Here is a 27,301-nt window from a genome sequence, read left to right on the forward strand (position 1 = left end):
ACCCCCCATGCTTCACAGTAGGTATGGTGTTCTTTGGATGCAACTCAGCATTCTTTGTCCTCCAAACACAACGAGTTGAGTTTTTACCAAAAAGTTATATTTTGGTTTCATCTGACCATATGACATTCTCCCAATCCTCTTCTGGATCATCCAAATGCACTCTAGCAAACTTCAGACGGGCCTGGACATGTACTGGCTTAAGCAGGGGGACACGTCTGCCACTGCAGGATTTGAGTCCCTGGCGGCGTAGTGTGTTACTGATGGTAGGCTTTGTTACTTTGGTCCCAGCTCTCTGCAGGTCATTCACTAGGTCCCCCCGTGTGGTTCTGGGATTTTTGCTCACCGTTCTGTGATCATTTTGACCCCACAGGGTGAGATCTTGCGTGGAGCCCCAGATCGAGGGAGATTATCAGTGGTCTTGTATGTCTTCCATTTCCTAATAATTGCTCCCACAGTTGATTTCTTCAAACCAAGCTGCTTACCTATTGCAGATTCAGTCTTCCCAGCCTGGTGCAGGTCTACAATTTTGTTTCTGGTGTCCTTTGACAGCTCTTTGGTCTTGGCCATAGTGGAGTTTGGAGTGTGACTGTTTGAGGTTGTGGACAGGTGTTTTTTATACTGATAACAAGTTCAAACAGGTGCCATTAATACAGGTAACGAGTGGAGGACAGAGTAGCCTCTTAAAGAAGAAGTTACAGGTCTGTGAGAGCCAGAAATCTTGCTTGTTTGTAGGTGACCAAATACTTATTTTCCAGTGAAGGCCTTTGAGGTGGAATTCCACCTCAGACGTGTCTGTCGTCTGCTGCTGGAGTTTCCATTCCATACTTAGGAAACCTGTTTGACTGCATTGCTAGTCACGTCAAAGAAGAAGTGTGTTCAATGAGCAATGCTCTGCATGGTTTTACACATCAAATAACCATGGTGGCAGTATGGCGGGGTGGCAGAGGGTTTCATATTGGCACGTGAATTGAATACATTTCCTTTAAACCTCTTGAGAAATACACCAGTTAACATAGATATTTACTTTTATGGTATAGTATAGCCTCCCCAATGGGCACAGACATCAATTCAACGTTTATTCCACGTTAGCTCAACGTCAATTCATTTTTTTCATTGAAATGACTTGGAAACAACATTGATTCAACCAGTGTGTGCCCAGTGGGTCAGTGCTAACAGGAATGTTACTTTAGTGAAGTGTATGAGCTGATTTTGCATCAAATAACCACTGTGGCGGTATAGAGACTTATTGGAGTTCCTCCTGTACATTTCCATTGAAATCTCTTGAGAAATACACCAGTTAACATAGCGACTTACTTCTTGGTATAGCATAGCCTTAGTGCACACAAAACTATTTATGTTAGTGTAGTGTATGAGACTCTCTGTGGACTAAATGTATTATTCACACTAGCGTGACAGGCTGCATAATTAAATAAGCGGGGTGGGCTCTGTTAATTGGCTGTGGGCTTGGAGGGGGCTGTACATGTGGGTTAACCCCAAGGTGTTGTTGTTTGTGTTGGTCTCCACTGCATTGGTGCCCCACATAAAAAGCATGTGTGGAGAAAACCTGGGAGTGCCTCCCTGGCATTGGGATTGGAAATGGCCATGTTCCCAACGTTCCCATTCATCCATGTCCAATATAGTGGTTTAGGGATCAGTACATGGGCACACAGTCACATACGTAATACACACACACATTTTTGCGTCCCTTTGATATTTTAACTAGAAATTGTGCACCAATATTGAATTTTAAAGCCTGTTAGATTAAATGCATTGCCCTGGCTTTAATATAAACAACATGGAACATTTTATGAATGTGATTTTTTTATATGAATAAAGAAATGTCCCACATCACAGTTTTTCTAACTTCTAGGAACATTTAACCCCAAAATGTCCCAAAGTTTTCACCATTGTAAAGCCCTAGTTATTTTGTTCCTTTGACAAAGTCATTTCTGAAGATAATTATTTATTTCATGTGATTAGTGGTTAATTTACGTTTGTTCCTCATTTTAAGGTCAACCCTGTTACATGAACTGAACTATAATTTGAATATGGTGAAACTATTCCTTTTAAAATAATTTTTTCAAAAGAAACATTGAACATTCAAATCATAGTGTAAAAGCAGGTGAGTATTTTATGGTGTTTTGTGGTAGAAAACTGAGAGCGTCGAACATAACTATGTTACCCATAGTAGCTTGCATTCAGTTGCCCCTCCCTGCTACACAAGACATGCTTCCATTCCCCCTGTCACACGGGGCGCTATGGCTGATTTAAAATGAAGTCATCAATGGTCAACCTTGTGGCTTTTAATTGGCAATTTTCCTGTTACATTTTTCTTAATTTGACCTCTTTTTTTTATGGGAAAAATGTTTTTTATATTAAGTGGAACATGCGCTCTTTAAGACAGAATAGAAACATTTGGTGAAATAAAATGTTTTTCTTAACAGTATTACACTACCCAAAAGGACCTATTTTTGTGGAATGACCCAGGTAACACCTACAAGCTTTAATGTACAGATACACTTGCACACACACGTAACACATACAGCTACCCATTCTCTCCACACACGTGCAAGCACATGCACGTGCAAACTCAGAATCACACATTCTGTGGCACAGGCTTTATATTGACTACATGTACAGATTTACTTTAATAGTTCCATATTCTTAGACAATGATTTCTGTGTTTCTCTCTCTTTCTGTCTCACAGGGATATCAAACCAGACAACATCTTGTTAGATGAGCAAGGTGAGGATGCCTCTTCTTAGAGATGACTTTATCCTGTACTCATTAGATGTTTGCGACATGTGTGCATGTTTTACCTTTGTCACATACTTTATGTAGGCACGTGTAGGCCATTCGAGTGACATTGTTGTTAATGTGCGTGTGTACAGTATGTGTGATAGAGAAGGAGAGGGAACAAGAGAGAACGAGAGGGAGAGCGTGTGAAAGAGCGAGAGAGAAAAATATCACTATGTAAAATGAGCATCTGAGAAGGAAAATGGTCCAAGGTGACAGGTAGGACACACAGCCATGACTCTGCAGGATGTTACTGTAGGTATCACCACGGTAACGGGGTCAGCACTCATGCAGAAGAGCCAGAATGTGTGTCTCACACCCCACCATGCTTTGAAGACATGCAGAAAGAAGCTCAAGGACACACTAGTCCACTTCACTACTGTAGTCTATAGACAGCAGCTCTTACTGGATAATGCTCAGGCAGACTCTGCTTCAAGTCTTTTTTTTTTTATATACAGTACCAGTCAAAGGTTTGGACACACCTACTCGTTAAATGGTTTTTCTTTATTTTTACTATTTTCTACGTTGTAGAATAATAGTGAAGACATTAAAACTATGAAATAACACATATGGAATCATGTAGTAACCAAAAGTGTTAAACAAATCAAAATATATTTTATATTGAGATTCTTCAAAGTAGCCACCCTTTGCCTTGATGACAGCTTTGCACACTCTTGGGATTCTCTCAACCAGCTTCATGAGGTAGTCACCTGGAATATATTTCAATTAACAGGTGTGCCTTGTTAAAAGTTAATTTGTGGAATTTATTTCCTTCTTAATGCATTTGAGCCAGTCAGTTGTGTTGTGACAAGGTAGGTGTGGTGTACAGAAGCTAGCCCTATTTGATAAAAGACCAAGTCCATATTATGGCAAGAACAGCTCAAATAAGCAAAGAGAAATGACAGTCCATCATTACTTTAAGACATGAAGGTCAGTCAATCTGGAAAAATTTCAAGAACTTTGAAAGTTTCTTCAAGTGCAGTCGCAAAAACCATCAAGCGCTATGATGAAACTGGCTCTCATGAGGACCGCCACAGGAAAGGAAGATCCAGAGTTACCTCTGCTGCAGAGGATAAGTTCAATAGAGTTAACTGCACATCAGATTGCAGCCCAAATAAATGCTTCACAGAGTTCATGTAACAGACACATCTCAACATCAACTGTTCAGAGGAGACTGCGTGAATCAGGCCTTCATGGTCGAATTGCTGCAAAGAAACCACTAATAAAGGACACCAATAAGAAGAAGAGACTTGCTTGGGCCAAGAAACATTCCAACCGCCGTGTCTTTGTGAGACGCAGAGTAGGTGAATGGATGATCTCCACATGTGTGGTTCCCACCGTGAAGCATGGAGGAGGAGGTGTGATGGTGTGGGGGTGCTTTGCTGATGACACTGTCAGGGATTTATTTAGAAGTCAAGGCACACTTAACCAGTATGGATACCACAGCATTCTGCAGCGATACGCCATCCCATCTGGTTTGGGCTTAGTGGGACTATAATTTGTTTTTCAACAGGACAATGACCCAAAAGACACCTCCAGGCTGTGTAAGGGCTATTTGACCAAGAAGGAGAGTGATGGAGTGCTGTATCAGATGACCTGGCCTCCACAATCACCCGACCTCAACCCAATTGAGATGGTTTTGGATAAGTTGGACCGCAGAGTGAAGGAAAAGCAGCCAACAAGTGCTCAGCATATGTGGGAACTCCTTCAAGACAGTTGGAAAAGCATTCCAGGTGAAGCTGATTGAGAGAATGCCAAGAGTGTGCAAAGCTGTCATCAAGGCAAAGGGTGGCTACTTTGTAGAATTTCAAATATTCCATATGTGTTATTTAATAGTTTTGATGTCTTCACTATTATTCTACAATGTAGAAAATAGTAAAAATAAAGAAAAACCCTTAAATGAGTAGGTGTGTCCAAACATTTGACTGCTACTGTATATATTTTTTTATGGACATTGACAGGCAGAAGGTAGAGAGGGAGACGGATACAGTGCCTTGCAAAAGTATTCATCCCCCTTGGCGTTTCTCCTATTTTGTTCCATTACAACCTGTAATTTAAATTGATTTTTATATGGATTTAATGTAATGGAAAATAGTCAAAATTGGTGAAGTGAAATACAAAAAAAACTTGTTTCAAGAAATTCAAATAAATAAATAACGTAAAAGTGGTGCATGCAGATGTATTCACCCCCTTTGCTATGAAGCCCCTAAATAAGATCTGGTGCAACCAATTACCTTCAGAAGTCACATAATTAGTTAGATTGCACACAGGTGGACTTTATTTAAGTGTCACATGATCTGTCACATGATCTCAGTATATATACTTGCAACGCCAGGGTTGTGGGTTCGATTCCCACTGGGGGGCAGTATGAAAAATGTATGCACTCACTAACTGTAAGTCGCTCTGGATAAGAGCGTCTGCTAAATGACTCAAATGTAAATATACACCTGTTCTGAAAGGCCCCAGAGTCTGCAACACCACTAAGCAAGGGGCACCACCAAGCAAGCGGCACCATGAAGAACAAGGATCTCTCCAAATAGGTCAGGAACAAAGTTGTGGAGAAGTATAGATCAGGGTTGGGTTATAAAAAAATATCAGAAACTTTGAACATCCCACGGAGCACCATTAAATCCATCATTAAAAAATGGAAAGAATATGGCACCACAACAAACCTGCAAAGAGAGGGCCGCCCACCAATACTCACGGACCAGGCAAAGACGGCATTAATCAGAGAGGCAACAAAGAGACCAAAGATAACCCTGAAGGAGCTGCAAAGCTCCACAGCGGAGATTGGAGTATCTGTCCATAGGACCACTTTAAGCCGTACACTCCACAGAGCTGGGCTTTACGGAAAAGTGGCCAGAAAAAAGCCATTGCTTGAAGAAAAAAATAAGCTAACACGTTTGGTGTTCGCCAAAAGGCATGTGGCAGACTCCCCAAACATATGGAAGAAGGTACTCTGGTCAGATGAGACTAGAATTGAGCTTTTTGGGCATCAAGGAAAACGCTATGTCTGGCGCAAACCCAATACCTCTCATCACCCCGAGAACACCATCCCCACAGTGAAGCATGGTGGTGGCAGCATCATGTTGTGGGGATGTTTTTCATCGGCAGGGACTGGGAAACTGGTCAGAATTGAAGGAATGATGTATGGCGATAAATACAGGGAAATTCTTGAGGGAAACCAGTTTCAGTCTTCCAGAGATTTGAGGCTGGGACGGAGGTTCACCTTCCAGCAGGACAATGACCCTAAGCATACTGCTAAAGCAACACTTGAGTGGTTTAAGGGGAAACATTTAAATGTCTTGGAATGGCCTAGTCAAAGCCCAGACCTCAATCCAATTGAGAATCTGTGGTATGACTTAAAGATTGCTGTACACCAGCAGAACCCATCCAACTTGAAGGAGCTGGAGCAGTTTTGCCTTGAAGAATGGGCAAAAATCCCAGTGGCTAGATGTGCCAAGCTTATAGAGACATACCCCAAGAAACTTGCAGCTGTAATTGCTACAAAAGGTGGCTCTATAAAGTATTGACTTTGGGGGGTGGTGAATAGTTATGCACGCTCAAGTTTTCTGTTTTTTTGTCTTATTTCTTGTTTGCTTCACAAGAAAAAATATTTTGCATCTTCAAAGTGGTAAGCATATTGTGTAAATGAAATAATACAAACCCCCCAAAAATCCATTTTAATTCCAGATTGTAAGGCAACAAAATTGGAAAAATGCCAAGGGTGGATTCATAACCCTGTCGCCAGCGGGTATATGTGGTCTGCAGTCGGCAGCGCTACCACTAGACCAGACTCCGGCAAACAAATGTCTTGTTGACACACTGAATCATGGTTTAACTAAACTATTTGTGTTTTTTGTTTTGTTTATCAGTTAGTTAGTCAGACAGAACTAATTTGATTTAGGCTACGTCAGGCAATATAGATAGTAAACCTACTCAAGTTCAGACAAAAATAGATACCGTAGCTTTGTTTATTTTGGATAGTTTTGTTAGAGAAATAAACATGTTTTTGGGAGTTTTATGGATGTGGTGTTACAGTATATTTGAGTTTGGTTCTAAGGATTGCTATCATCACAGGCCACGCCCACCTGACAGACTTCAACGTTGCTACAATAATAAAGGATGGAGAGAGGGCCACGGCCTTAGCTGGAACCAAGCCCTACATGGGTAAGACTTTTATACCTGTTATTCCTTCAGCCCTTGGAAACCCTTATCACTAGCCTGGACCCAGATCTGTTTATGCTGTCTTGCCAACTCCTATGGTCATTGTCACGACTATGACAAGACAGATATGGGACGGTATCTCTAACATACTGTGTAAATATCCATCAGTGTGCTATGGTCTTGTGTGGGTGTAGCCTAGCTGACTGACTCTGTCTGTGTTGTATCTCCTCCAGCCCCAGAGATCTTCCAGTCCTTTGTGAGCGGGGGGGTGGGTTATGCCTTTGAGGTGGACTGGTGGTCACTAGGCGTGACGGTTTTCGAGGTGCTGCGTGGATGGGTAAGGAAAGGGTTTATGGGAAGTGGGGCTGTTCTTGAGTTACGACAACTGAAGCTTACTGTATGTGGTTGATACTCACCTCTTTCCATCTCTCACTGTCTGTCTATGCTTTCTTCCCTCTCTCTCTCTCTCAACCCCCTCCATCTATCTCTCTCTCTCACCCCCCTCCATCTCTCTCTGCCTCTCTCTCTCACCCTCTCTCTCACCCCTTTCTCCCTCTCTTCCCTCCTTCTCCCTCTCTACCCCTTCCCTCTCCCTCTCACCCGCTCTCTCTCTCTCGCCCTCTGTCAGAGGCCCTATGAGATCCATGCCAGTAACTCAGTGGAGTCTTTAATGCAGCTCTTCAGTACAGTCAGTGTGCAATACAACTCCACCTGGCCCAAGGATCTGGTCCATCTCATGAGGAAGGTGAGTGGGGAGGGGAGGGGAAGGGTAAGGGGGAAGGAAAGAGATGAGTGGAGGGGATTTGATTTTTGATTTATTAGAATCCCTGTTAGCCGACGCCAATAGATACAGCTAGTCTTACTGGGGTCCGAGAAGAGCTGAGAGCAGAGGAAAGGACAGTAAAGGGGAGGAGAGGAGAGGAGATGAGGGGCAGAAGTGGAGAGATGGGCTGCTGTGGAGGGTAGAATTGTCAGGGGAAAGTCTACAGTGGAGTAGAGAGTCGAGTCAGTGGTCAGAAGACATTGGGAGGCTAAGCATAATTGGGGTGGAGAGGCTCACAGCAATAGTTGAGGTGAAAGTGGATGGAGGGAGAGTTGCCTGAGGCCAGAGGGGAACAGAGGGAGAGATTTAGAGATATAAGGTCAAGGAGGAGAGACAAATGGAGTGGCATGGAGTCAGAGTAGTGAGGGACTACTCTCTACTCTGTGCTCGTCTGCTCCAGTCAGAGTCAACGAGGCTCCAGAGCAATGGCATTTGTATCTTCCGCTCGGCTGCTGATCGATTACCAAGTCTGAACTCCACCTAGACGGACCTAACCAGCCCTCTGGGAGAAATGACTCGTCTGATATTATAGATAGTGGGAAAGTCTGGAGAGAGACGGTTGCCGTGGCAACAGAACTACATCCCAAAATCATTTCTCCTAGGTTTATGTTAAGCTGTCCCAGGGCGAAACCAAACAGCTGTTCCATTTCAAATAATCGTTTCGATGTCTCACATATGGGGATTCACTCTAGAAGATTCACTAACTGAAGAACCAATCACAGCATCTGTTGGAGACAGTGTCTGTTGGAGAAGCTCTCCTCAGCACGACTAGATCACTCTCTCCTACTGAACTGTTCTCAGGCGAACCGTGAGGTTAAAGATGTAGAACGTAGGACCTCGGCTCCTGTCGATAGTGTTGAGTACTGACCGAAAGGAAAGTTTTGCTTAGAGTAGATTTTATTTTCTACTCCTCAGTCTCCTGTGGTAGCTAGCCTCACAAGCAAGCCCCCGGTAGTTGAGCCGTCACTGGCCAACGACCTCAAGCCCAGTGCTGCGTCACAGACCGACACTTCTCTTCCTTGGAAGACAAAGCGCTTTTCCACCTCCATCTTCCAGAAGTTTTACATGTCTGCTGCACATTCATTACGGACGTTGAACGTAATGTCCCTACTGTTGGCTTACCAGGCCGATTTGCTGCTGGAGATGGGCAATCTCTTAGCCACTGATACTGCCAACCAGGACTTATGGGAGGAGACTCAACCTCCGGGCCTCCAGAGGCGGTGGGCACGCCATGAGCCTTGCGGTGGTGGGGGAGAGAGCCTTGTGGCTCAACTTGTCCAGCCTCTCGGACAAGGAAAAGGCAGATTTCCTTAACGCTCCTGTAGCGCCAAAGGAACTGTTTAGGCCTTCTGTCGCCGCCATGCGGCAGAAGTGCGAACTTCAGAAGAAGGAAGGTAAAGCCTTCAACTTCTGCTTGCCCCTTAGACTTGGGCACTGTGGCAACCAGGTCTGCCCCTCCACGAGCGAAAGCTTCACGGCAGGGAGAGGGCAACACACTGGTACCAGGGTTTTTCCGCAATGCAAAACCCCCAGCGATACAGCAGGCTGTGAACCCACAGTTCGGCTCTCCTTACAGAGGCCGACAGTGGGGGAAGTGGTCCTTCGCTGCTACCGCATCAAGGTCCTGTCCACCTGATTCCCCTGGGAAGAAGGGGCATCCGACCTAGGGCTACGTTCCCAGCGGTAGAGAGGGGCAGCTAACAGATCACTCCATGTTCTGGCCTGCCCCGAAGTGCACCACGTGCCACAGCTCTCCCCTCAGCTCTTTCACAAGCAGCCGAGGCAAGAAGACAAATGATCAGTCACCCCATTCTGGACCTACGGGTCCTCAACAGCTATCTGAGAAAGTACACATTCTGTATTCTTACACTCAAAGTGCTGTCTCGCTCTATTCGTTGAGGCAACGTTTGTCGACCTGCAGGACACTTATTTTCACGTAAGTATTCTGCCAGCACACAGGAAGTTTCTCAAGTTTGCCTTTCAAGGCACATGCTGTTAATATCTCGCTGTCCCCTTCGGGCTAGCACTAGCTCCACGAACGTTCAGCAAGTGTATGGAGGCGGCCCCAACACAGGAGCAAGCGGTATTAGACATTACTTCCCTTGTAACACATCTCATCGAGTTATGGTTCAAGATCTTGCTCCGGCCAAACGCTACGCCACGCCCACAGACATTTGTTTCTTCTCCGCAATGAGTCTGAATCTGAGTACCTCCAAGACGATTTCCAGAACGGAAAAACGTTTTAACTGTTCTGATTGGTCCTAGAAACCAATAGGTTGGGCCAGAGCCAGAAAATTCGTAATTGGCTTTGCTACTCTGATTGGTTAGAGATGATTCAATCACTGATTACTTTGTTTTGTACAACACCCCTCATTTTGACGTCACCACAAACAACTTCAATAATGGCAGTCTCAGACTGAAGTATGTAGCGAACGATAGAACAGTGGATTTATTCAGTTTAAGTCGTCAGGCAAGGATTCTCTCTCTTATCGGGCTACACTATTGGACGACCACATCACGTCGTTCCGATAGTGCCTCTCCCTGTTCAACAGGGGGCACTCGGTCACGCTCAAAACGTGCCTCTGAGTGCTGGGGTTGATGGCGTCCACCATCTCAGTTGTACCACTAGGACTACTGAGAATAGGAGACTTTCAGTGTTGGGTATCTGCCCATCGCCTGTGTCCACGACGGCACCTCAATCGAAAGATAACGGTGACCATGAACTGTCTCTTGGTTCTCCGTCACTGGAAGAGCCCCTCGATCTTCATTTCAGGCACTCCCCTAGGGTATTGTCATCAAGGAAGGTGGTGACAGGGTGGGGTGCAGTTCACGAGGGAAGAGCAATAAACGTTTTTTGGTCCCCGCAGCTCCATCACGCTCATATAAATTATTTCAAACTGCTGACAGTGTTTCATTCATTGATACACTTTCTACCCTTCCTTCAAAATTGTCAAATCATGGTCAGGACAGACAATTCGACTGTGGTGGCACTCGCTATCTACATTTACACATTACTCACATCTTCTCATTACGCGCGACTCATTTCCTGGGCGTACTGAATGTAGGAGCGGACTTGTTGTCCAGAGGGAATCCCCTTTATGGGGATTGGAGACCCCATCCCCAGGTGGTGAACCAGATCTGGGAGAGACACGGTCTAGCCACTGTAGATCTCTTCGCATCGCACAAAGACACACACTGTCCGTTGTTCCTTGTGATAGCAGGAGATGGACCACAGGGGTTGGACCCACTGGCACATCCTTGGCCAAGGGTGATGCTTTATGCTTTTCCTCCTCTATGCTTGATACTCCCCACTCTGGACAGAGTGAGGGAACAAGGCTTCTCTCTCATCTTGGTAGCCACTCGAATGCCAGGGAAGCTCTGGCTAGCGGAGATTACTCTCCTGCTTTACGACGAGCCCTGGCAGCTACCGTTAGGATATTTTGACCCAAAGCGAACAGCAATGTTTTCCACCCTCACCCAGAAACCATGGCGCTATGGGCCTGGCCTGTGAGAGGATGCAACAGGCTTGCCAATCGGAGTCATTGAGACTATCCAGAGTTCAAGGGCCCCTTCTACACGCTCATTGTATGGAAACAAGTTGTGCATTTATGAGAAGTGGTGTGACCGAAAACAGATAATTCCTTACCGATGCTCAGTACGCAAGGTTTTATGCTTTCTGCAGGACATTTTGGACAGAGGGAAGGCATTTTCCACTGTTAAGGTCTATTTAACCGCTATCTCAGCCTTTCATATAGGCTTGGACAATAACACAGTAGGGAAACACCCTCTGTTATGTCGTTTTATGAAGGGAGCGCGTCGCTTATGCCCAAGCCTTTATCCCCATCTTGGGACCTGTCTATTGCGCTTGAGGCAATTTCGCAGCAGCCTTTTGAGCCGCTGGACAGCTTTACTGATTGACCTTACATCCGGAAAGCAAGCAAGTGAGTGACCTGCACGATCTGTCAGTCCACCATTCGTGCCTTCAGTTTGCCCCGGTGTTATCCAAGGTAACATTGTTACCCATCCCCGCCTTTACGCCTAAGGTCAGCAGCGATTACAATTGTCTCTCCTTAGAGCTTATGGCTTTCCAGCCGCCGCCCTTCACTTCTACGGAAGAAGAGCGTCTCCACCGTTTATGTCCAGTGGTTGCTTTACGCATCTACTTGGATAGAACGAGAGCATGGCGAAAGAGTGACCAACTCTTCGGGTGGGCCCCGCTCTCGTCAACGGCTATCCCATTGGACAGTGGAGGCTATTGTATTGACTTATAGCAAGGGTTTTGCAGTCAGGGTTGGGGAGTAACTGATTACAAGAAAACGGTAACTGTAATCAGTTATGTTACAAGCAAAAATATTGTAATCAGATTAAATATACTTTTGAAAAACGAGATGATTACTTCTTGGATACTTTTAAATTCAAGATACATTATGACAGCTTTCTGATTTCTCAATGAGCGAGTCTGACCACAAGTCAGAGACCGCTTTGATGACACACCAAATGCATTTGATGGATGCTTTTTGTCTTCTTCAAATGCCTGTTAAGGGGAAAGTAATCCAAAAGTAACTGAAAGTAATCAGTCTTTCTTACTGAGTTTAGGTAATCTAAATGTTTACTGATTACAATTTTGGACAGGTACTGTAACTAGTAACTGAAATGGATTACATTTAGAAAGTAACCTACCCAACCCTGTTTACAGCCCCGGGAGGGCCTGAGGGCTCAATCCACCAGAGGTATGGTTACCTCTTGGGCACTGTTCAAATGCATCTCTTTGCAAGAGATTTACGATGCAGTATGTTGGGCCACCCCACATACGTTTGAGGTTTTACAGACTGGATGTCACTGCACCTTTGTTGGCGCATACTGTCCTCAGTGTCGGAGCCTCTGAGGGGTGATGCTATTGGGACTACTCTGGCTTTGGAGAGCATGTCTGCGATACAGGAGTTGGCCATATCCCCAAATGTGAGACATCGAAACGATTATTTGAATTAGAACTTAGAGTTACTTGTGTAACCCTGGTTTTGTGATAATGTGAGGTGAGATGTCTCACTGAATTTCCCTGGTTGCAAGAGCGCAAGGAACAGAGGCATGCATGAGAATGACCAGAGGCGGGGCGAGTTGCGCCTTATAAGGCGGGGAGGGGCTCACCTCTTCGCCACTTTACCTGTCTGTCTCCAACAGATGCTGTGATTGGTTCTTCAGTTAGTGAATCTGCTAGAGGACGAATCCCCATATGTGAGATATCTCCCTCATATTATCATAGAACCAGGGTTACGTAAATACCCTAGATTTCCCTTCATTGTAGAGACAACACTATTGATACAAGTCAATTGTATGAAGTTTCTCCACTGACAATGATCTCAATCCTTCTCTAATTCCATTTATGATAATCGGGGTGGCGTCTTTATTTTGGATTGATAAGGCACCTAAGCCCTGTACTGTATGACTGTGGCTGATTTTAAGAGTGCCCCCTAATGTCGATACTACCTAGACTATTGGATCTGATTTTAACATTCAACCTGTTTTGTCACAAGCCATGAGGTTTTTCAATTCAATTCAAGGTGACTTTATTAATCCCTGCGAGGAAATTAGAAAGCAATGTAGTGGATACTGTAGAGGTGATAGTGTTTGAGTCTTTAATGGAACTAAATTATGTACAGTATAATCTGTGTGTGTGTACGTGCGTTCACATGTCTGTGTGTGTCTCCCAGCTGCTGACGGTGAACCCAGAGCATCGTTTCTCCAGCCTGTCTCACATGCAGACGGCTCCCTACCTCTCTGACATCAACTGGGACGCTGTGTACGAGAAGAAGATAGAGGCAGGGTTTGTTCCTAACGTAAGTATGGACCATACATTTATCATGTGGGAGCATAGAATGCAGTGTGCTGCGTTTTCACCTTTTATGGACCATAAACACCGATTCACACTTCACACATACAGTATATAAGATGAACTACATTATCTCATCTTGTTAATTTATTCAGACATATAAACATACACATGTAGTCTTATACATAACCTAGTCTCTCACACTTGTTACATTCTGTGAAATGTCCATATTTGCTTCGCTGTTATTATTATTATTATTATTATTATTTATCCTGCTACTTTCTCCTAATCCCTGCCTATATGTACATATCTAGCTCAATACTCCAGTATCCCTGCACATTGTAAATGTGGTACTGGCACTGACCTAGTATATTCATGGGCTGCACGTTGCGTCACAATATTGTTTTGAACATTCGTTTTTGGACTGATGTTCAACTGAGCATTCTACTCAATGCATCCTGATTGGGCGTTGGTGAAGATTTGGTCTGAAGTGCATTACTGTGGAAAATAATTAATAGGAAAACCTTTTGTCATCATTTTGATGTCGCCAGATTGACTTTAGAATCATTATAACGTTAGCTAGCTAGCTAAGATTGAGGGTAGACCTCCAGATTTTAGCTAGCTAACATTAGCTTTGCTAGCTAATTTTGATCAACTTTGCTCGCTAATGACAACATTGCCATCCGTCTAAAGTAAATTTGACAACATGATGATGATGACAAAGTTGTTTCCTACTAAATATGTGCCTACTTTAGCAATGGCATCGTTTTCCCAAGCCCCTATAGTGTAATTTTGACTAAACAGTAATTAGCCCTGGTTCTACTTTTGAGCATTAATATGGCTGTAGTGTCTGTAGAACGTTGATAACAATGGCAACGACGCGACCGTAGTGACAGCGGTGCAATCATGAATAGCTTCCTCTCTTATTTCTTGTGTTTTTTGTATTTATTTGTATTTTCTTATTAGTTATACTTTTTTTGTATTGAATACTGCACGGTTGGCTAGGGCTTGCAAGTTAAGCATTTCACTGCACTTGTGCATGTGACAAATAAATACATATAAAAAAACTATAATAAGTCCATATTTATTGCTTCACAGTTTATTCATGCATGGTTTTGTGTTTGTGGTGTTTGCGTGTGTGTGCGTGCATATGTGTGTGTATGTGCGTGTCTGTATTAGTGTATATAGTTATTCAGTAGTGTACTGTGTGTCTTGGTTCCACAGAAGGGCCGTCTGCATTGCGATCCCACCTTTGAGCTGGAGGAGATGATACTAGAATCTCGTCCCCTCCACAAGAAGAAGAAGAGACTGGCCAAGAACAGGTCACGGGAAGCCAGCAAGGATTCCCAGTCTGTGAGTGTCACATCAACCAGTCACTACTGACTGTACCTGGATCATGTTAATCAGAATCACTTTATTCGCCAAGTACATTTACACATACCCAGAATTTGACTTAGTGAATAGGTGCTGCCAGCAATAGACAATGTACAAACAGAATACAGACCCAAGTCAACCAAACGGAAGAAGACATGGAGGGACTACCTGAATTTGTCCAATAAGAAATGTTCTCCTTTGCCCAAAAAAACAACCCTGTTAAATAGTGCTTTAGCCATGAGGCATAGGACAGTGTGGCAGATCTTGGTTTACACAGAGGGCAGGGAGGGCATTCTGTAGCCTCCTCTTCCCCAGTTGTTATTTTTCTCCCTTCATTTCATGAATATCATAAATCTCTGTCTTAAAGGCCGGTTATTTTCTTGCATGATTACAGTATTATAAGAAATCCCCCTTATTATCTGTGATTGCGCCCATTATTTACCATGGATTTTAAACAATCCATATTTATGAGCTGTGCCAGGTTTTCATCAGCCAAGCCCCTCATTACGAGCACCACATTATTAAAGTCGACCTTCAGTGTTATCAAGAGTGATCTCAGGGCGCTGTAAAAGCAGTGAAGCTTGTATCTTCTAACAATAGCCCCCATCTTACTCCGGGCCTGAGTAGTCTTCTAGTGTGTGAGGGGGCTCAGTTATTACCTAGATTATTAAATTATGAAGCCATCAGTGGGGATGTCATGCCTCCAAGTGCTTTCGGAAATATGAGCTTCTATTTTTGTCCTGTGCCAAACATCCAATTTGAGGGAAAGCACACAAACAAATCACTGGGCGTGATTTGAAGGAGGGAAGAAGGGGGTGTTTGTAATCTTTCAGGTCTCACTGGTGATTGATTGAGGTGAGATTGATCTCGTACTTCATCGTTGTCGACCTTTGTGGGTGATGATGATAATGGCTATTCTCTTTCCTTCACTGCCCTCAGGAGAACGACTACCTACAGGAGTGCCTTGAAGTCGTGCAGTCAGAGTTCATGATCTTCAACCGCGAGAAGTAAGATCACTAACCAAACCCTTCGCCTGGGAGACAAATCAAAACATATTCATGTTAAACCATTGAGGAACACTTAAAAAAAAAAAGTGGTATGCATAAGGCTGACATACCACCTGCGTAAGGACTATACGACACCTGATATACACGTGAATAGATATTTATGAATGTTTGTTTCAGCTGACCCAAGCATTGTTAGCTCTATAATAATATACTAAGATTATATAAACGCGGAACCAATTACTGAACCTGGAAGACCACTACAAAACATATTAATGTTACATCATTCTTAGCTCTATAGTGCCTTCAGAAAGTATTCACACCCCTTTATACATTTTGTTGTGTTACAGCCTGAATTTAAAATAGATTAAATCGAGATTTTGTCACTGATCTACACACAATACCCCATAATGTCAAAGTGGAATTTTGTTTGTAGAACATTTTAGAAATGAATAACAAATGTAAAGCTGAAATGTCAATAAGTATTCAACCCCTTTGTTGTGGCAAGCCTTAAGTTCAGGAGTAAAAATGTGCTTAACAAATCACATAATAAGTTGCATGGACTCATTCCATGTTCAATAATAGTTGTTAACATAGTTTTTTTTATAACTACCGCATCTATGTACCCCACAATTATCTGTAAGGTCCCTCAACCGAGTATTGAATTTCAAGCACAGATTCAACCACAAAGACCAGGGAGGTATTTCAGTGCCTCACAAAGAAGGGCACCGATTTGTAGATGTGTACAGATTTTTAAAAAGCAGATGTTGAATATCCCTTCGAGCATGGTGAAGTTATTAATTACACTTTGGGTGTATTGATACACCATCCAGTCACCGGAGAGGAACTCAGTTGCCGGAGAGGAAGGAAACTCCTCAGGGATTTCACCATGAGGCCAATGATGATTTTAAACAGTTACAAGGTTTAGTGGTTGTGATATGAGATCTGAGGATGGATCAACAACATTGTAATTACTCCACAATACGAACCTAAATGACAGAGTGAAAGGAAGGAGCCTGACAGAATAAAAAATATTCCAAAATATGCATCCTGTTTGCAACAAGGCACTAAAGTAATACTTTGAAAAATGTGGCAAAGAAATTCACTTTTCTTGTCCTGAATACAAAGCGTTGTGTTTGGGGCAAATCCAACACAACACATTACTGAGTACCACTCTTCATATTTTCAAGCATGGTGGTGGCTGCATCATGTTATGGGTATGCTTGTCATCAGCAAGGACTAGAGAGTTTTTTTTAGGATAAAAAGAAAAGGAATACAGCTATAAGCACAGGCAACATCCTACAGGAAAACCTGGTTTAGTCTGCTTTCCAGCAGACACTGGGAGACAAATCCACCTTTCAGTAGGACAATAACTTAAAATACAAAGCCCAATCCACACTGGAGTTGCTTATCAAAACGACATCGAATAGCAATGATCATCAATCAACTTGACAGAGCTTGAAGAATAAAAAAATAAAAAATGGACAAATATTGTACAATCCAGGTGTGCAAAGCTCTTAGAGACTTACCCAAAAAGACTCACAGCTGTAATCGCAGCCAAAGGTGCTCCTACAAAGTATTGACTCAGGGGGTGTGAATATTTATGTAAATGAGGTATTTCTGTATTTCCTTTCCAATACATTTGTAAAAAAAAAAAAAAAAAACATGTTTTCACTTTGTCATTCTAAGGCAGGGGTGAGCAAACCTTTTTGCTCAAGGGCCACATTGAGTTTTTGAAACCAATTGAAGGGCCACATACTATATGTGTGACAAAACATGTGAAGCCTTTATTCATTTTCACATTGACACGCAACTACTAGTGTACTGTAGGTGTACATATGCTTGCAGAACAATTCTACCCTTGTACCATCTCTACCCTTGTTTTTGGTGAACACATTTTTCACAACATTTTTACAAAATTTGTATAATTTATAACATCACAGACACAGTCAAACACACACACAGATCCTGCATCTCTACCCTTGTAAAGTACAATAAAACTTACAGTCACAGTATGCAAACTTAAAAATAGATATATGTTATATGTCTGGAGACATGCATAATGGAACAGCAGATGTGTAAAAAAAAACGATTCTAACATTTGAGTGAAACATATGGTAAGAGCATCTGTTTCATTTGGAATGGTCTGTTTTTTAAAGCATATTAAGGAACAATTCTCATCTCCATTGTGAGCCATATTTACAGTTATCCAATCACCTCAACCCAAATCTGACTGATTTAGTTATTACCTGTATCCAAGTGCATTGCTGGATAATTCTAACTGCATAACCATCACCATGAAAAATCATAATCCCTGCCTACCTCAGTCACGGTTATTCAAGTCTTAATGTGAACAATGGGTCTGGTCACCTCTCTTGGCGAGGGCATCAACGTCTGGTGTCATCTTTGATGTAGAGATTCTCAGAACAGCTGACAAGTGGTCATTTGTTAAATTTGACCTGTGACGGGATTTGTTGTAATTCATGACTGAGAACGTTTGTTCACACACATATGTGGACCCGAATAAAACAAGCATCCTTTGGGCATGCTTTTTAATGTTTGGAAACTTTGTTTCATTCAGTGAGCCATAGACCTGGTCTATTGTTGCTGTTTTGTACTTCTCCTTCAAAGCACTGTCACATTGGATGTCGATGAGCTCCAATTGTGTGTCTGGTGGTGCTTTCTCACTGTTGAAAGACAGGGGGCATGATACAAGCTCCAGCTCAGTCTCAATATTGGTGAAGTCTGAGAAGCGGCGGGAAAACATGCAGGTTGGTCAAAGTGCTACTGTATGTCTCAGTGCGGCACTGCGATGTGGGCCAGCGTCAGAAAATGAGCGAGAGACCGGCTGCTCATTTGTCTGGAGAACAACATAAGTTTGGCCTTGAATGCTTTCACGTTGGAATACAGTTAATGTACAAAAATACAATTTCCCTGCAGTTTCACATTTAGATCGTTCAGACGCCGCAATATGTCCACACCGAAAGCAAAGTCTCCCCGCCAGTCTGTGTCTTTCAACTCGGAGAAGTCGTCAGCTTTACCAACCGTATCAAGGAACATACCTATCTCCCCTCTCAGTTCCCACACAAGGGGGGACAATTGTAATTGCCGCTAACCTTAGCAGCCTTGGAAAACTGTAGGCACGAATGGTGAACTGACAGTGCGTATAGCTCACTCACTCGCTTTGCGGATGTAAGGGTGACCAGTAAAGAGGTCTTAAAGGAGAGATATTTCAACTATATGGTTTCCTGCGGCTCAAAAGGCTATGAAATCCTCAAGCACAATAGACAAATCCCATGATGGGAGTAAAAGCTTGGGAACTGGACGTAAGTAAGGCGCCCCCTTAATAAAATGACATAACATGGGGTGTTTTCCCACAATGTTCTAGTTGAAGGCTATATGACAGGCTGAGATAGCGGCTAGATAGACCTTAAGAGTGGATAAAGCCTTCCCTCTGTCCAAAAGGTCCTGCAAAAAGCATAAAAACTTGGAAACAGAGCATTGGTAAGGAATGATCTGTTTTTGGTCAAACCACTTCTCAAAAACCCACAACTTATTTCCATACAGTGAGCATGTAGAAGGGCCCCTAGCACTCTGGATAGTCTCAATGACTCCTATAAGCAGGCCTGTCACATCCAGATTTAACCTCAAACAGGCCAGGCCCAGAGGACCATGGCATCCAGGTGAGGGTGGAAAATCTAAGGCTCGTCGTACAACAGGATAATGATCTCCGCTATCCAGAGTTTGCCTTGCCATCGAGGGGCTACTGAGATATGGGATAAGCATTCTTCCCTCACTCTAGCCAGAATGAGGGGAGGAAAAGCTTAAAGCAACACCCTCGGCCAAGGGTGTGCCAGCGCGTCCACCCCCAGTGGTGTGTCTCCTGCTAGTGCGAAGAACAACGGGCAGTGCACGTTTTCTTGCAATGCGAAGAGATCTATGGATGCTTGACCATAATACAGATGGAAGTCTGTCATCCTCAGTAGTCCTGAGATGGTGGATACCATCAACCCCAGCACTCGGAGGCACGCCTTGAACATGACAGAGCGCCCACTGTGGAACAGGGAGGGGCACAGCCGGAATGACCCGATGAGAGTGTTGCCTGATAAGAGAGCGAATCCAACATTACGCCTAGGTATTCTATTCTCTGTGTTGGCACCAAACGTAACTTTATCTGATTGATCTTGAACTCTAGTTCGGAGAGGTAGGTTACAAGGGAAGTTGTGTCTCTTACCGCTTGTTCCCGGGATGGGGAGCAAAGCAGGTAATCGTAGGTGGAGAGTCTCAGCCCCTTGTTTCTCAGGGGTGTGACGGCTGCCTCTACACACTTGCTGAACGTTCGGGGAGCTAGCGCTAGCCCGAATGGGACAGCAAGGTATTCGTAGGCTGTGCCTTGAAAAGCAAACCTCAGAAACCTCCTGTGTGCTGGCAGGATGATTATGTGTAAATAAGCATCCTGCAGGTCGACTGAGGTGAACCAATCGCCTTGACGAATAGAGCGAGACAGCACATTGACTGTAAGCATACAGAACATGAACTTCGTCAGAGGACCCATAGGTCCAGAATGGGGTGAATTCTCCCCTTTTTTGGGGAACCAGGAAGTACTGAGAGTAGAAGCTGAGGTGGTTCTCTGGCTCAGGTATCGTCCTGATACCCCCTTTGCTTAATAGAGAGGAGATGTCCTGCTCTAGTATGCGTGCCGAGTTGCCAGTCGATACTGATTCAAAAATTCTGTTGAAAACAGGTGGTCTCAGACCGAACTGCAGTCTGTACCCCTTTGTAACTGTAGACCAGAAGGGTTTTAGGAGCACAGATGTGCTTCTCCCCCAGTGGGGGGTCTGTGCGCCACCCGAGAGATGGCAGGTCAGAACACAGGGTGAACTGTTGGCTGCCCCTCTCTGCCGCATGCGGTGTACCCCTGGATCGGGCCCCCATTTTTCCCTACAGGGGAACCAAATGGGTGGGACTTTGATCTGGCTGCAGCGAAGGACCGTTTTCCCAACTGTCGCACCCAAACTGTGGGATCGATGCCCAATACGTCACTCGGGGCTTCCTGTGGAAAGCCCTGTTGCCAGCGAATTGCCTTCTCCCTGCCACGAAGCCTTGGTTTGTGGAGGGGTAGGCCGGGTAGCCACAATTCTCCGGTCTAGGAGGCAGGCAGAAGTTGAAGGCTTCGCCCTCCTTCTTTAGAAGTATGCACTTCTGCCACATGGCGGTGACAGCCGGCCCAACAGTTCCTTCGGCAGCTTTCTCCTTGTCTGCCAGGCTAGACAAGTTGAGCCACAAGGCTCTCTCCCCTACCACTCCAGCCTTGAATGGCGCTCCTGGAGGCTCGGAGGTTGAGGTCTGTGATGACACAGATCTAATCCCAAAGGTCTGGTTTAGGCTTGCCAATAGCTAGGAGATTATGCATCTCTAGCATGAAATCACCCTGTTAAGCCAGTAGTAGGGACTTAAAGTTTAATGCTGTACAGAACGTGTGGGCCTAGATGGCGAGGGTCGAGAGGTCATACCCTCGCCATCGTCTTCGTCGATGACGAGGTCCAATTCCCCCTCCTCCTTGGCCAAACCCTGGAAAAGTGGGTGAATGTCCTCGGGATAGCCATCCATGACGTCCTCCCATGAGGGCTGGGTCTGTGAGGCAGTCTCCCCGCTCATGTTCGGTGTTGGAGACGAACCACATTGGGCTGCTCTGCGCACTCTCCGTCTGAGGGTGTTAGCAGCAAAAAACCTACAATGGATGCATAACCAGTGGTCATCGAAAGCTGTTCCGCGTGTTCGAGACCCAGGCAGATGGGTATGGTTTCTCTGCATATGGTTGCCCCGCAAAGGCACGGGTGTGCCGGTGATGAAGCAGGGGCCGGGGCCTTGCTCAGTACCCCATGGGCTGAGCTAGTAGGCTCCATGGCTACAAAAACAGCTAATCCAAGAACAAAGTGAAAAGTAACTAGCGTTTGCCACATGGGCTAGTATCCTAGCTAGTTAGCACTAGCTGGAGTAGCTAATCATTTAACAATGTCAACGTAGCTAGTGTTCGCCAAGTTAGCCAAAGGAAGCGAGGCCTTGTTGGTCTTCAACTAATAAAAGCGTGGCTCTTGACTGATAAGCAGAGAAGCTAGGACGGTTGGTCTAGTCAACGTGGCAAGGAAGTGGGTTGAACTAAACGAGAGAGCGAGCTAGTAATTCTACCCTTCCAGGTAGAGAAATTAGTCCGTAGGATAGCTAGCCTTGAGACGAGCTAGCCAGGTTAGCTAAGCCTTGCAGCTAAGCTAGCCAAGTCTCAGCAGCTAGCCGTGTGACTTTAGCTACAACAAGAGATGAGGGAAGAAAAGCGGTGAAGCAGATTCTTACCTTAAGCAAAAATCATTTCGGTAAAGTCACCGAACACAAAATACGAGAGCTGAAAACCCTGCGTTCAGCATCGTAACCTTGACGGCACACCTGTGAATAGTTAAACAGGAAAACGGATCAAGTCGTGCTGAGGAGAGCTATATATAACTCTTCTGTGAATAAGAGAGGTGAGAATGATCAGAGGGTGGGCGAGTGGCTCTTTAGTATGAGGGGAGCAACTCCCTCATTCGCCACTCGACCTGTCTGTCTCCAACAGACGTGTAAATTGGGTTCTTCGAGCTCCTTAGAGATTCTGGTGAATCCCACTAGTGAGATATTGAAAATCATAATTAAAACAGAACCCCTTATTCACATTAAAACCATTGTTAGCTCTATGATAAGATTATATAAGTAATAACCATTATTTGCATGGTCATTTCTCCATGTTATCTATCCCTTACAGAACAGTGATGCAATATGTGGTCATCATATCAAGGGTTAAAAGGTGGTCGAATGAATCAGCCTCATAATAGTTTTCGGTTTCTCCCCATCATTTAAGTTTTAGGGTGAATAACTGTTTATATTCTGCATCCTTGCTGACCAGGTAGCTTCCAGTGACACTGACGTCCGTCTATTAGTGCTGAGTGATTAACCCATTTTTAATTAAAACTTTCATATTAAACAACTTATTCACTGACGTTGGTTCAATTACATGAATTCCATTTAGTTTGCTTTTCTTGTGAGCCCAACACACTAATTCTCTAGAGAGAAATCAAATCATTAATGAGAGAAATCAAGTCAAGAACTATGTGGGACGCTGGGCTGAAGAGAGATGTGGTTTTCATTAAGCGAATATTCAACCTAGTTCAGCGCAGAAACGTGGTAATTAACTACAATGAACATAATCCATTGCGCCTGTTCTTTCTGTCTCGGACAGAGACAGATACACTTTTATGCCTGCTACTTTAGGTTAGATACACACAGACCGCATGAGAGAGGAATATACAGTACACAACACAATAATGAGAGGGATAGAGACAATTAGTGAAAGTATGCCTTATCTATTTTGAAGAACTAGTAAAATTATTTCGTCAGACGGCTCTGCAGCATACTTAGCCAGGGTAGCCTAGCTAAATAGGATGACTAAAGACAGTACGGTATGGGGAGCACTGAGATAACATTAGATGGTCTGGTTGGCTGGCTGCTACTGCCTGACCCGAGATGAGATTATGACTTTAAGAAATGCCAAGCAGCGCAGTATACACAACTGAAATATTGTATTATTTCATAGTAATTTCCTATTTTTGTATTGATGTCTAGTCAATGTGGACCTGACAGACAATGGAACATTTTCAATGTTTTGGCAATTGAATGTTCACTATTTTTGGCTTTAGAAAAATCTGTCGATGTGCCCTTGAGCAAGGCACTTAACCCTAATTGCTCCTGTAAATCGCTCTGGATAAGAGCGTCTGCCAAAATGACTAAATAAAATAAAATAAAAGTATGCCTTATTTACTTTGAAGAACTACCAAAATAGTGATTTTGTCAGACAGCATAGCTCTATAGAGATGATATGATGACTTGAAATTAAACAAATAATAATAATAATAATATGCCATTTAGCAGATGTAATAACACAAGTGAAATATTTTATTTAAGCAAAGTAATGTGAATAAATGATGGTTAATAAGTGAAAAGCAGTTATGGGTCACTACCATCATGGGACTTGTATTCATTGTTTTATTCTGTGTTGTTACAGCATTCAACCCACATAATGCATAGTACATTTCATGTTTTAAAAAATTATTGAGACCGAAATTGAAAACCGTGATTCTTTTATAATAATCGAACAGAAACCGAACCCTCCTCAAAAAGCACTAATCGCTCAGCACTACCCTCTATGCAATTCATATAGAAATTATGTATTATCTCGACTTAATAATGGCTGTATAGAGCTATAGCTGTTTTATGACCCAATATTGTTTCCGTAATGTTGTGTTTACATCAATAGATCCTACGCTCATCATTGGTAAACAGGACTAAAGCTCATATTTCATGGAATATGGGACTGCTCTGCGATCATGAGGGAGAGAATATTGGTTCATCTCTGATCTAAATTAATACCTCATTCATTATTTACCAGTGTCTGACAGAGAGTATATCACAGTCCTTAGACTCCCACTATGTATTTTAATCACAAATGAGCTTTTCTCTCTGTCCTGTGTGTGTGTGTGTGTGTGTGTGTGTGTGTGTGTGTGTGCGCGCGTGCATCTGTCTCTCAGGTTGAAAAAGAGTCAGGAGGAGGGTGCAGAGGGAGGGGAGTGTGAAGGTGCTGCCGTGGGGGGTGATGATGGTGATGGAGACGGATCCGGGGAGGCTGAGGGAGGCACAGAGGATGAGGATCCCGAACCCGAACCTGAGTCCTCCTCCAAACTGAGCATGTGCGGCTCGGTCTGCTCCTCTCCTGGCAGCTGCTAGCACCACACCGCCACCTGGTGGTCTCACAGGCTGCTGTGTGTGTGCGTGTGTAACCATGCCTATAGATACTTTAACCTCTCCTATGTAGCCATGATGACTGGGTGAACAGGATCGCACAGCAGAACAACAACGCACAGCAGGACACAAAATGGCTCCCCTATTTCTTCTTCTGTAGCATCCATCGTTAAGGCATGAATGGGACTGCAGGTTCCAGAGCGGTCCTGCCCTCCGCGCCCTAGAGTAAGCGCTAACTATCTTCTATGCAACGTACAGTATAGCATGAAAGTAAGGTATCATTACGAGAGGGGATAACAAGCAGCAGAAGCCACAAGCACAGTATATGAGCCTGATGACATACAGAGAAATAGGAGACCGGTTTAAGAGTGTACGAGATTTCTTTAGCAGAGCCTCTCCGCTCTTTCAGCCTCGGGTAGATGTAGCTCCCTCTGCAAACTCACATGCTAAATTATTCAAATAGAGTTAGGCACTCTTAGCTTTCTTTGCCTGTGTAGCTCATGCAATCCCTCTCATACTCTCTGTGCACCCTATTCGGAACTACAATATTACTGTTGTTGGATTACCTTCTCCAAATGCCTATCATTTCAATTATAATATATAATTGTTAAAGTATCACAATGCCAATATACAGTGTAGTGCACATAGAAATATAATTACTATTATATTACTATGTTCTATGGGATTCTATTTCTAAGGTATTGCAGTGGATAGAGACTTTTTAAGAGGTTAATGCTGTTTCAAGTTGCGGGCCATTAAGGATAAGGAGGTTTTGCAAGTGTAAGTAAACCACTAGTTCAATCCAATACTGTAAAACCACTTTAAATGGTGTTGATTGTTAATCAATAGCCATTCATCACACGTAATTATATCTACATTATGCATCAGCATGCCAGTTTGATATTCCTACAGGGATTACGCTCCTCCAACAAATCCTTTTCCCCTACAGTGTTAGATTTTCAAAGGCCCTAAGTACAACTGTGGTGTAAGTGAAGGTTTCCCTCACCATCGATCTCTGTGACTGTTGCCAAGATGCGGTTCTTCTCACACTGTTCCATTGTGGGCTACATGCTCGTACTGCTTTAGTGCTTATCTGTTCAACATAAACATTGTCACTAACAGGGGATCAGACCATAGAAATATAATTATATTGAATGTACCCATGAGGGTGCAGTCAAATTGTCGTGGTCTGAGGGGCTTCCCCCTTTCTAGTCATTCTATTTCTATGGATCAGAAATGATTAACTTCTTTTGAATAGCTACAAAACAATCTTGTGGTTGAACATTATCCCTTAATAGACAACAATAACTATTACCTAGTGGAATTTGACAATTGTCTCTCAAATATGATTGTCTCGATCACTACATATAGAAAATTATCATTGGGCAATATTTTAAGTTGTTTAGTTGAAACAGTCACCTAGTAGAGACAGTGGTATATTTAAGGTGGTGCCATTTACTCTCAGCATGGACATCTGGGAACATGTAGCATAGTCCACCTTAAAACCCTAAGGCCTAACAAAGTAACACGTGTAAATAGACTAGCCTAACTCTCCACAGTTTTATGTGGGACTGCTTACTAAACTAACATACATGTTACTAAATTAAGAGTTGTATGAAGCCAAACCTTCATACACTGTTGTACTGATCTTATTTCCAAGTGTGCAGGCACAACTTGTAGGCAGATATGCCAAAGCTTTTCTACCATTTGCATTGCCATTTCTAAGGAACTTTGAGTGTGTGAATGTATGTTTCCTCTCTGTTGTGCATAGAACCACTGTTCCTTCTGGAAGTGAAAATACTATCATTTGTATACAACTATTTATTGTGATTATAGATAAAGGAATGTTTTTTGGGAGAAATAAAATAGTATTTAATTATATGAAAAAAAAATGAAGATGCCTCTTAAAAAGAGGTGAGGTGGAAAAATGCACAGATTTCCTATCAAAATAAGCGCATTAACTACACCGATAGCGTCTCGAACCCTGCATGTACCTCTATTCAAGGTTTGAATCTGATTTTGTAGGAGTCCCAAACGCTAGGGTTTGCGTGGCTTACAGTATGTGCACGTGCAAGCTTCAGCCATAGAGATGGATAGAGATCTCTACTTGGAAATAATCTGTTTTTGCATGGACATTGCCATTGAGGGCTTCCACAATTTTAAAGTAGTCAAGTGGGCGGGGATTCCTATGGGTTGGGAGCATTCAGCTAATAATCAGAGCGTTTGCTTCTTCAAATTTGGTTACCTGGTTTGTAAATGGCTTTAAGCTGTATCACTGCCATTAGTGGCCACAATAAATAAATGACACACAAGATTTGGTTCAGGACTCCTGCACTGCAGGTGGTGGTAAATCACCAATATAAGCTGTATGCATTTTCCAAACACAAAAGAAGAAGAAATTTGACCACTTCAATGGCTGCCCATGCTCTCATTTTTTACCTTTATTTAACTAGGCAAGTCAGTTAAGAACAAATTCTTATTTACAAT

At 43.4% G+C, this 27,301-nt stretch overlaps 1 protein-coding gene across 1 annotated transcript in view; it reads left to right on the forward strand.

Annotated features, from left to right (window-relative positions):
• Positions 1–27,301, forward strand: part of LOC121553606 (serine/threonine-protein kinase 32C) — a 143,186-nt gene extending 115,885 nt beyond the window's left edge. Inside the window, exons 5-12 of the mRNA XM_041866852.2 lie at positions 2,708–2,745; positions 6,877–6,966; positions 7,197–7,300; positions 7,592–7,708; positions 13,495–13,620; positions 14,838–14,966; positions 15,927–15,994; positions 24,604–27,301. Of these exons, the coding sequence (XP_041722786.2) occupies positions 2,708–2,745; positions 6,877–6,966; positions 7,197–7,300; positions 7,592–7,708; positions 13,495–13,620; positions 14,838–14,966; positions 15,927–15,994; positions 24,604–24,799 (868 nt within the window). The 3' untranslated portion in view covers positions 24,800–27,301. The remainder of the gene's footprint in view (positions 1–2,707; positions 2,746–6,876; positions 6,967–7,196; positions 7,301–7,591; positions 7,709–13,494; positions 13,621–14,837; positions 14,967–15,926; positions 15,995–24,603) is intronic.

Source organism: Coregonus clupeaformis, chromosome 37 (genome assembly GCF_020615455.1).
Source record: "Coregonus clupeaformis isolate EN_2021a chromosome 37, ASM2061545v1, whole genome shotgun sequence".
Classification (NCBI taxonomy): Eukaryota; Metazoa; Chordata; class Actinopteri; order Salmoniformes; family Salmonidae; genus Coregonus; species Coregonus clupeaformis.